At 37.2% G+C, this 11,950-nt stretch overlaps 1 protein-coding gene across 1 annotated transcript; it reads right to left on the bottom strand.

Moving 5' to 3' along the window:
- Positions 1-621: 621 nt before the first annotated feature.
- Positions 622-10,206, bottom strand: TNFSF18 (TNF superfamily member 18). The gene is given in 5 exon segments (XM_035010869.1): positions 622-1,047; positions 3,452-3,482; positions 9,444-9,611; positions 9,613-9,663; positions 10,177-10,206. Coding segments are annotated over 5 exon segments (627 nt in total). The 3' UTR covers positions 622-700.
- Positions 10,207-11,950: the final 1,744 nt, after the last annotated feature.

Genomic DNA, 11,950 nt, shown 5'->3' with positions numbered 1-11,950 from the left:
ATCAACAACTTCTCATGAGCCCAGTGTCAACGTTCAGAATGAGTCCTTTGACCAAATGGTTTTACAAAGCATTCTGCATCCTGAATGTGATGAAATCAAGGGAATTTCCCAAGTAAAGTGCATTCCATTCTATGCCATCTGTGCCTCTGCCCCAATAATTCTGAGTATTCTCTGTGTTCTTAACATCATCACATCTAAAGTGGGGTGTTGTTGGCATATCTGTGGCCACCCTCCCAGTCTGGCTACCTTTAATAGGAGGGCCTCAAAAGACAGGAGTATGGGAAGAATAAAGTGAAGCAGCCCAGGAATATGAGAACAAGGCCAGGCCACCACCCTGAATCGTTTCTTGCATACCAGGTAAGGCTCCCAGGGCAATAAGACAATTTTTCCCCATCCAAGGATTCAAGAACTAGACACAGACTCTTTGAGAAGCTCTGTCCTTGAGCCACCCACAGTCACTTATCATGGATTAGTAAAGCATCTTTGCTGACCCAATGTCAGAGGTAATCAAATGTCTCTGGCCTGTCCTCTGAGTCTCTTTCGGATAAGCTTGAGAGATGAAAACTCACATGCAGAGGAGTTCTGTATGTGTTGATTTGTATACTCAGACAAACTGTGGGTGTTGAAAATCTGCCTCCTCCAACACACTCACCAGCATTTCTGCATGTGCTAAAGATGATAAGGAGGCCAAATTGAGTCTCTAGGAGTTATATTGGGGATTTGCTAGCAATAAGATCCCCCAGTATGTATTATTTTTTAGAACCTGATGTTCAGAGTTGTATATCAACTCTAGTATATCTCCAGCATGCAATTCATAAGTCCCTCCTACATTTTGAATTTTAGAGTTCTTTGTTAGCGCTTGTATGATGTCTTCATTTTTACATAGCCGCACCTCAAAAGGAGCTGGTTCCTTGTAGGTTGTATTGGGAGCCACTTGGCCATAAATTAGGTACAAGCCATTCTGAAGTATCTCCAGTTTCTCGTCAGCTGTCTTATTCACACAAGGAAGCTTGGGACATGTCATTTGCCATTTTAAAGGGAATGGTCCTGTAAGGAATTTACAAAAGAGAAAAAAAAAGAAAGCATAGTTATTTATTTAATTCCCTTCCTGATTATAGTTCTTTCCCACTTACAAGTTGTTTCTTTACCTAGTCTGTATTAGTTCTCCCCAAAAACAATTTTAATATTTTAAGTATCTATTCCTTGTTTTAGAGAAATTACAAATCCTAAGTGCATCTCTTGCTTGGGGAGCTCTAAAGAAATGGATTTGGAATAGAAAAATGGGTTAAGTTTTAGGTGGCATTGCATCTCCTGTCAATCAATATTTGTGAAAGGAACTAAAGGAGGAAGGGAGAGAGGAATCACACACTAGGATTGTGATAACCAAAGGTGGCAGTCCAGGATGCATATTCATGCTTTTCTATGTAAATACTGTTTACTGTGTATCATTTTATCAATGAGACCTTCCTCATCAGTCTACATAAAATAGTGCTCTCCTGCCTCTCTCTCCCTTTATCCTGCTTTAGTTTTTTTCATAGAAGGTGTGTCACCATCTAGCATATTATAAATTAAGTTGCTCATTACTCACTTGAATATAACATCTTTCAGGACAAGTGTTTCTCTATTTTGTTCATTGCTATATCTTCAGCACCTAAAAGAGTTCCTGGAACCTAGTGTGTGCTCAGTAAATATTTATTGATTGAATGATACATCCCTGTTCCTGAATTAGGTGCATTATGTTTAAATTATGGCTCTTCTCTTTAGTTTTTAGGTATATACCCAAGATCTACTTGGGATATCCTGGTAAATTCATGAGTTTATAAATGGAAGTTATTTAAACTTTTAAATATAAAAATTTAAATTTTTAAATGCTTAAATATAAGTATCCCTAGTTTAAAACTGTCACAGGGGATGGAGAAAGAGTTAAGACTTGGTCACTTATTTTCATAGGAATATGTGGAATTTACATATTTTCCTAATGTTAAATGCTTTTGCATAGTGTGTGATTTCAGAGCCCCAGGGAGTGTCTTGATCATTCAAAAATACTTATTTGGTCTGTTCTCTAATTCTCTGTAATTTTTTTATGAGGGCAAAGCCTTTATCTCATAATTAGAAAGAAACCTTGATAAAAAAGCAACCCAGAAGAGATCACATGTTGACTTAAATTGTTATTTATATATAAATGATTGATTATAAGGCTGAGAGGGTAGATTCTGAGGAAGGATGGAGAGATCATTAGAGCAAGAAGCAAAGTCTCTCTGTATCTCCAGTGAGCCCAAAGCCCAGTAAATTTCTTCCTGCTTTACATGTGATACGTAATAGAAAATAGGCAAGTCACAGGAAAAAGTGTCACTGGTTCTCTTATTCTGTAATAGGAGCCACTTAGAGACTTGAGGCCACTTAGCAGCACTTGAGGTTCTCAACATTTTATCACCTCAAGAGGGAATTTCAAACATATCATGATTTCCACTCCATTTACTAGAAAAACAAAAACAAATTACAAAGGCAGAGACAAATAGTAAAAAGAGATTCCCTAATTCCCACAAGCCAGGGAAGCCCAGCATTTCAAACTGTATAGGAAAACAGGGATTGCAGTTAACTTTAGAAATGTTCTGCTCTCAGCTGAAAAATGTGTGTGTGTGGTCTAAAATATGTAAACAATCCAAATGTATTTATTTTCAATTTTGTATGTATTCTAAGAAGTACCTTAAGTCTCAGTGAACCTGTAAACTTTAATGTGTTTTTTTTTTTTTTAAGATTTTTATTTATTTAACTGACAGAGAGAGACAGAGACAGCAAAAGAGGGAACACAAGCAGGGGGAATGGGAGAGGGAGAAGCAGGCTTCCCGCCAAGCAGGGAGCCTGAAGCAGGGCTCAATCCCAGTTCCCTGGACCATGACCAGAGTCGAAAGCAGTCTCTTAACCAACTGAGCCACCAAAGCACCCCTTTAATGTGTTTTCTTAGTAAATACCAGGTCACTCACTCTGAGAAGCTGAGAGGATGGGAGAGGCACAAAGGAAGTAGCCATTTCCCTGGCTTTCATTCCTTTTTTATATATTTGGAAACAAAAATGTCACCCTACACACACTCTACTGAGCACCAGCAATATAGGAACTTGAGAAGAACTTTGAGTTTGTCAGAGGGAAAGGTTGTAGAAATTTGAAACGTGCGCTTATTTAAACACAAAATTAAAGGTGGATTCCCAGATTTCAGGTTCCTGGCCCTGTAAAAGTGATGTGAATTCCTGCCCAGAGATGTGACCTTGAATGTAAGCTTCATTGAGGATGGACTTGTCTGTCTGGTTTACCTCTGAAGTCTCAGCTCCTAGACAACTGCTTGGCACATGATAAGCAGTTATAAATAATAGTTGAAAATGAATAAAAATGGGCTTCCTTCTTGCATCAAATACTAATAAAAGTAAAAAGGAGGTATGCAAGACAGGTTACTCACCAAACTTAGCTATGCAGGGCTCACTGGCAGTCTGTAGGGGAAGAAAAAGAGGAATTGGTCAGGAGGATGACAGTGTCACAGCCTTCCTGATTGGTTTATTTAGAGCTTCAGATCCTGAAGCAAACTTCTATTCCTTAGCCATATTAGAAAATCCTTCCCTCCAAATTGTCTTTCCTGTTTCAACTTTCCTTTGTAGATGGCCTGGCTCTTTCCTTTCCCTTTCATTACCTAACCGCCTTTTTTGGTCTTCTAGGCAAAAGTTAAGGTCTCATTCCATCCATCTGACTTCTACCAATAGGACAACTATTTGATCTTGGACTCTTCTCCTCTTGGGCTATAGAAATTATCTATAAACAGTAGTCTCCACACCCCAGTCACTACACAAGGTGATCCATTGGCATATGAAAAGAAAATAATAGAATTTCTAGTTAAGTTTATTTTTATTTTTAATAATATTAAACTATAGAAATATTCACAATACAGACTGGTAAAGCCACCCTCATTTAATATTCAGACAATCACAGTTTACAGTAACTGAGATACCATGGGGAGACTAGTTTCAAACTTGCAACATACCACAGTTTACTTGCTACAAGAAGCCATCAGTGTGGTTAATTCTATAAATACTGGTATTTAAATGCTAAAGGCTTTAAAATACTTAGTACTAAAATAAGGTATAACCACCAAAAACATTTTTGTACCATGTAAAGTTCATTGGTTTCCTTGAGGCAAAGGGCTTAAGAGACTGTTTGAACTTAAAGATATATTGCACATTTTTCTTTTATGGGATTTCTTTGGCTGCCATGACAGGAATAAGGAAAAGAGAGGCCAGTGCAAAAACAGTGAGACCAGCCAAAAGATCACTATAATCATCCAGGCAAGAAAGCATGGTGCCTCTGACCAAGGTTCTGGCTATCCTGACATGGATATGGGATGAGAAAATAAGAAGACAAAAGATGACTCCAAGATGTTGGGCATCAGTAATTGGAAAGATAAAATTGTTAATCACTGAAATGAGCAAGATTTAAGAGGAGTAAATTGAGAGGAAAGAATCATGAGTTCACTTTTGTACATATCAAGTTTATAATTGATACTTATTACATATCCAGGTAGACTCGAGTTTCAGGCAGGCAGTTGGACGTATGAGGATGGAATTTAAGGAGTTCTGATGATGTGACATTTTAAGACGTGAGATTGTGTGAGATTGTCAAGGCAGTGAGTATAGATAGAGAGGAGCATTTGGAACACTGCACTATTTGGAGGCCAGGGAATGAGGAAGAAACACCAAAGGAGACTAAGAAAGAAAGGCCAGGGAGTCAGAAGGGAAACCTAAAGAGTGTGATGTTGGAAATGAAGAGATGAAAGTATTTCAGGGAGACGTGATCAGCTGTATTAAATGCTGCTGATGGATCAAGTGAGAAGAGGACAGGGAATTAACTGATGGATTCAACAACATGGTAGTCATTGGGTTTCTTGGCAAAAGTAGTTTCTGTGATGTGGATGATGATGGATGATGGATGATGTGGATGATGAGGACAGAAGCTTCATTAGAATGGATTCAAGGCTAAGTGAGAAAAGAAAAATTGGGGGAATTTTCCTGTAAGGGAAAATGGAAAAATTAAGTGGAGCCTGGAGGGGGATGGGAGGTCAAAGAAATGTTTTGATTTTGTTGTTTTTCTTAGTCTTTGGTTTTCTTTTAACATCAGAGAACTGACAACATGGTTACCTGTTGCCATTTGATGGGAATGTTCCAGTAAAGGGGAATAGAATGTAAGAGCTAGGAGATCATTGTTGGAGCAATCAGTGTCCTTGAGTAAGTAAGAGGGGACAGAATCTGGGTCACAGGTGGCCTTAGATAGGTACATGAACAATTCATGCACAGTGACAAGAGGGAAACAGTCTATGTGAACAAAATTGCAGGTAAGTGGTAGATATGATAGGGAGCTTTGGAACTTCGTTCCTGCCTACTTCTGTTTTCTCATAGAACTTAGAGGCAAGGTTTTCAAGTGAGAAAGAGAATGAGGAAAAGATACTGCATATTTAAACAGAAGTCAAAGGAATAAAATAGTCTAGTAGAGGAGAGGGGAGAAATACAGTTTATGACAGTGAAAATCATGAATCAAAGTAAGTTAACTTATAACCTTCAAGTTATTGTATCACAAAGTGTTAGACTAAGGTTAAGAAAATAAAAGAAACACATTTATCAAATTACTAAAATATTATTTTGGTTATATTAGAAATGCTTATATTAACATGTAAAATATAATATTTTAGTAAAAGCAAAACAGTTTTGCACTGTGAATAAACTATATGAAGCATGTCATTCAGTTCATCCTTCGAAGTTTCCATTTTGTGTATCTTTTTATTATACATAATATTAGCCCTTATATCTAACATAATAAATTAGCATATATGGTGGGATTGTACTCAAAAATATTTTGTTAATAAGGAGGTACAATCAGAAAGTTTGGATTCCTATAATTGTTTTTGCTCTTGTAATTATTTCATCCTCCTTTTGGGGTTTCTTAGAAGAAATGCTGACATTCAATTTAGTTTGATCCATGATAGACATGTGATAGATTCCCTTATTTTTAATTTTCTCATTTATAAAATGGGAGACATAATAGCACCTAACTCACTGAGGGTGTTTATGGGTTTAAATGTCATAATTGTTAAGAAGGGCTTTGCCCAGACAGATCTGGTTCTGCTCATTAAATATTAGCTGTTTTGATAATGATGCTGATTATAATGAACTGAACAAAACATTAATCACCTATATTCCCAACTAGCATTGTAAGCAAGAGAAACATACAATTTATAGTCCTTGCCTCTTAGGCAGTTTATAATCTTTCTAGAAAGACATGCTTACACACATGAGGCAATTGGGTAACAATCTAAATATAAATGAGTGCCAAAATATGTGGCACAGATAACATCTGTGGTGTCTACTATCATGCATAGACTGTGTGGAGAAACCTAACGCCACAGACAAATTAATTGCCAGAGACAGAAATCCTGGATATTGTACTTGGGCTGTTTTAATGTCTACTTAGAACTACAGAACCACCACTGACATTTTCTATTGCCACAAATGAAAATCTGTCTAATCGAAAAAATCATCTATTTGGCAGCAAGGTATAGTCTTTAGCTGAGGAAATGAAATAGATGAGCAAGGAATATCCGTTTTGTTAAAAGTCTTTTTAAATTTATCCTCATTATGATGTCAATAATAATGATGCAAATATTAATCACTACAATCTATTCAGAGCCTGCTCTGGGTCAGGCACTGGACTGTCTCATTAATCCTTACTACAGGTCAATGGGATAAGAACTAGCATGCTCATTTGCAGATGAGGAAGTGCTCCTGAGAGGGATTAAGTAACTAGCCCAATGTCATGCAGCTGATAAAAGGCTATGCTGAGGTCCAAACAGTCTGTCTGATTCAAAAGTCTCACCCTTACTACTCTGTGGGAGCAGTTTCTGTTTATAATTCTGCTGATCTTATAAAGAAGCATATGGGACTTTCCATTTAGTTTAATTCATTTTTGCTTAGAAGGAGCAATTGCTCTTGTTATAATTTAAGCCCAGATTTAAATGCTTGGGTTCAAATGGCCAAAACAATAATTCTTTCTCCAAACCAACCCTACTCAGATCATCATTTGGAAATAGACTCTATTCTGCTTTTAAGTACAAGCACATCTTCCCCTTTTGGAAGGGCATCCTTCATTTCACTGAAGCAGGGGACTCTTCTGAACATTTGTTTTTGTTTTTTTGGTTTTTTTAGAGAGATAATTTCTGTGAGGTTAATTTCACTGAGGAGTAGACGGAATTCCTTGGGTTCATAGCCAATCCTTTCAGTTGAACCTCTTTTGAAAGATGGGGGGAGGGGGCACCAAAAAAAAAGTGTTCTCCCAAGGAAATTTCTGTTGGTTTAGAAGGAGCCAATCTTCCTAACGCTTTTTTGAATTAGGGCCTAGAGAAGTTGGAAAGTGGGATTTTGTATATAAAAACTAGAGTGGAGACAAAACAAAAACAAAACCCTCCAAGTTTCATGGGTATTGTGAGAAGGTGGAAGCGGCCACCTCATAATGACTCACCATCCGCTAGCCACACAGCCCTCCTTTCCTAAGATACTTATTTGTGGCCAATAAGGAAAGGGAAGAGCAGGCAAGTGGAAAGTGAGTTAATGTTGCATTGCGTCAGCCAGGCCATTGGCTTTTCCTGTAGGAAACAGCCTTTATGACATCCAATCAGGACAATATCCTGAAAACCTTTAAAATTTCCCCAAATTTGAAATAAACTCTGGGCTATTTTTTTAGAGGCAGAACCTTTCATTGAGAAGATGCATGTTGTCTAGGAGAGAGAATCAGAGCTCAAATACGTGGGATTGGTCAAGTTCAGTTCTGGCAAGAGATATCCTAGGTGCCTCTGGCATTACTAGACTTCCTCTTTCCCTTTGCAAGAGCCACTGTGTTCTGTTGAGAAGGACATTTCCAGCCTCTTCTATGCATTGGTTCCCCAGTCATATGTAGGAATGGATAACACCTATAACATATCTTACATTCTTCGGGGAAATCTGGCTAAAACTTGAGGTGGCTTTAGAGGGATAAATTCTTCCAAAGTTAAGCTATTGCTATTCTCACCCTTTCCTTTCTTCATAAATCGAAACACTCAGAATTCCTAACAATTCTTTTCTTTCTGCTCAAAGCTTCACTGCTCCACAAAGTTCAGACTTCTGCTTGATACATTCCTGGAGAGAGTTGGGGTGTGATTAGAAAAGTCTCTGTTGCATATCCTTGTGTACAGTTAGGGAATATAGATTAATGGTTTAGTGTGTAGAGATGTGGCCAAAGCTACACTTCCCCTAACTAAATTAATACCAGCAATTACCATGTACTTCCTCCTGCATCTTTTCTCAATGGCTTTTAAATATCTTAAGTAGTAGAAAATATTTTTGGAGCTTTCACTGGCCAATCCCCTTAGAAAAATATTTCCGCAGGTGCTACTTTTATATCATAGCCCTTTCTTAGATAAGCATATACTACTTTATTCTCTCCAAGGCTTGGAATCTTCAAATGTACCCCAAAATAGGTTCAATCCTAAATTAAATAAAGCATTGTCATGTGGATACATATAATACAGTCAGAAAAACTTCTAAAAAGAACCTCATATATTTCCATTTCCTTTACTAGACCCACAACTTGGATTGGAGCTCAATGGGAAATTCCTGATAAGCATCAGGGGCTTCCCAAATAGGAATGTGCTACCTCCTTCCTCCATGAAGCCTTCCTTGATCACTCTAGCCCAAAGTCCTTGTCCCCTATTTTGAATTCCTAAAGCATTTATGTTCTATACTACCCTTAGATAAATTATTAATCACTATATTTTATAGCTAGAAGGGGCACTGTAATGAACAAATCCATTCTCCTACCGCCATTTTTCAGATGAAGAATCTTTCTGAGAACCAGGAAGATTAAATGTCTTTCTTAAATTCATACAGCTAGGGAGACCTAGAACCAGAATCCAGATCTTACTCCTAGTTCAGTGCCATTTCCTTTCACAAAGATGCACTAACCACCTGGCACTTACCTTATTCTGACTTCCATTATCTTCTTATATCTTTTCCCTCAATAAGACTATAGCTTGCATCCCATTCCTTGAAGGCAAGCATATGTTTTATACCTTTATTTCACCAAGAGGGTTTAACAGAGTTACAGAAAGGGAGAAAATATTCCAAGGCATCTATCAATCTGATTTAATTGATTCTATCTAACCCAGTTATGCTGCTAACATTTAGCATTTTCTAATACCTTTCATTTCAAAACATTTAGATAAGCCTCAAAAGCCATATGCCATGACAAAATTGAAATTCTTTTTGTATTATGTGTACCCACATGTCTCTTCCAACTAGCTCTAACAATACTGAGTGACAATGATAATAACTAGACTTACAAAAGAAAAGCAGCAATTTTAGGTACTATTGTCTCCTTACCTTGAGTGGAAGAAAAGTAAGAATTAGTGTACTGAAGGAGCAAAGCAACAGCAAAGTAACTATTGTTGAGTAGAGGAACCATTGCTTCCAGGATGATCTGTGTGTCCCTTGAGGACTTGAATGGCTTAAAGGCATATCTTCCATGTGGCTCAAACTCATTCTCTGCAAGAATAAGAGCTCTGGAAAGCAGAAATTCACAAGTGATGGTCCAATGATGCAACTAGTCAGTTTTGTGGTATGGTAATTAGCAGTGGGTGTAATAGGCGGGGTTTTCCTTTTGATTCTGTGTTTTGGAAAATGATACTTTTGGGCTAAGTGATGACTCTCATTTGGCACAAGACCAAATGCACTGAAAGGAACAGAGGGCTAGAAGCCAACACAGACAGAGAGGATGAAAAAAATCAACACAAGGAACGTTCAGAGGGAAAAAAAGTTCCTTTCTGAAGCATGAGGTAGTACAGTACTGTGTAGCATTACAAATTATTTTCAGATAATAAAATTATAAGAAGAAATAAAGTTCAAGATCAAGCCCTATCATGCTGTAGATATCATGTATGTATAAGGCTGGGGTTGGGGAACTAGGGAGGCTAGGCTGCATGGTTTGGGAAAAAAAGTTTCATCAATTTCTAGGGTATAAAATATGTTCATTCTGAAATAGTCTCTGGAAAACAGCTGCATTACTAGAATTTCATTTTAAAAAAATGTAAATACAACAAGCTCAGTTTTCTCACACCTCATCATTTTTAAACCCTGAAAACTCCATGCTGGCATCAAATGAAGTTATCATACAAAAGGATGTTTTCCTACACTGGCACATGATGTGAGCTTATACTCTACTCCAAAATACTTGAGTTTCTTCCTGGCACCAAAAATGTTGGTTTACTACAAAACTGAAGAAGTCCCTGGTTCTATGTACCTCAGTCTTTCCATCTGTTAAATGGAATACCTACCTTTTTTTTTTTTTTTACAAAATGCCAGCATCATGTACTAGAAAGAACATGGATTTTTAAATCAGTCAGACCTGAGAGGAGAGCCTGGCACTGTCCAGCTCTGACCTGGCCTTCAGCATGACACTTGACTTCTCTGTTTCCTTAATTTTAAAATTGAGAAAATTTCCACTTCATAAGGCTTGAGAATGAAATAAATACGAAAAATCTGGCTTATATGAGATGTTCCATAAGTGTTTATATCTTTTCCACCCTTCTTAGAGATACTATAAAAATGGAATCCATCATAAAATCCTAGAAAATAATGATTTAAAAGAAATATTTACAGCAGGGCATTATTCAGCTGAAATTCACTTAAATAAAAGGAGTTTAAATGAAAATATTTTGAAGAATTTTTTTTTTAATCTGGGAGAATCAAAGATTTTTTTTAATTAGGGGGAAAAGGCTTAGAGATTTAAGATCCTCATTTATTGAAGAGGAAGCTAAAGATAATAGAGGTTGTATGGTGGGTCACACCATGAATCATGGGGTACAGGGGAGTGGGAACCTGAGCTCAGGGATACTACCCATCTTCTAACCTAACATCTTCTCTTATTATCACACTATTTGTAGCAATATTTCTCCCTGTGTTGTCACATTTTAACTTGGCCTTATTTTACCTTGATCAATAAACTGTCTCTGAAGAGTGCAGAGTCAGTCAGGAATAATTTTTTGGTACAACAGTGTTTCTGGGACTCTGTACTAGATGTTGGGATGCAGAGATGAATAACAAACGGACCCTAGAAGAACCATACATTGTACCTAGAACTCCTGTACTCATATCATGTCTGTAATGCAAATGCACAAGCACAGAATTTAAAATTGATTTAAAAGATTTAGACTCCTGCTTCTTTGAACTACTCCCTCTCCTATCTCTTTTCCAAATTTTAGATGGAAATGCCTCTGCTTACTCACTTCAGTAAACATTTATTCAAATGAGGAACTGTTCCAAATAAAATCCAGTTCCTCCTTCTACCCTTAACTAAGGCTGGGCTCTGCTATAACCTCATTAATTCTTTTAACTTTATGAAAGTATCTTAAGAAAGATAACATGTTTATCTCAAGAAGAATACATTCCAGTGCTTCTTTTCATGAAACGGGATTCAGAAATGAAGGAACTTCAAGTTAGAACAAGTGATAGTAAGGAAGACTTTTGAAATTCTGGAGTAATGAGTCACCATTGGTTAGTTTTTGGTGTAAGCTGTAAGAATTGACATCTCAGATGTGACATCTTAGGATCTGACAAGAGCACCAAACTCAAGCTTTTGTATTTATGACCTGTTACTGGATCACATACTTAGAATGAGATTGTTTTCTTAAATTAAGTACAACTAGCAAAAGCACGTTGAACATTTACTATCAGCTTTCTACTGTGCTAAGAGCTTCAGGGATAAAAAAAAAAGTCACAGCTGTCAAGGAATTTGCCACACAACTAAATTAAAACCTTAAACAGATGCCCAAATGAATACTAAAGGACAGAGCCTCAGAGAACAGAAAGATCTAGATAAACTAAGTTAGCTG

The sequence above is a fragment of the Mirounga leonina genome, unplaced genomic scaffold (assembly GCF_011800145.1).
Source record: "Mirounga leonina isolate KUSES-001 unplaced genomic scaffold, KU_Mleo_1.0 Mir_154, whole genome shotgun sequence".
Classification (NCBI taxonomy): domain Eukaryota; kingdom Metazoa; phylum Chordata; class Mammalia; order Carnivora; family Phocidae; genus Mirounga; species Mirounga leonina.
This window is presented reverse-complemented; position numbering and strand designations above follow the sequence as displayed.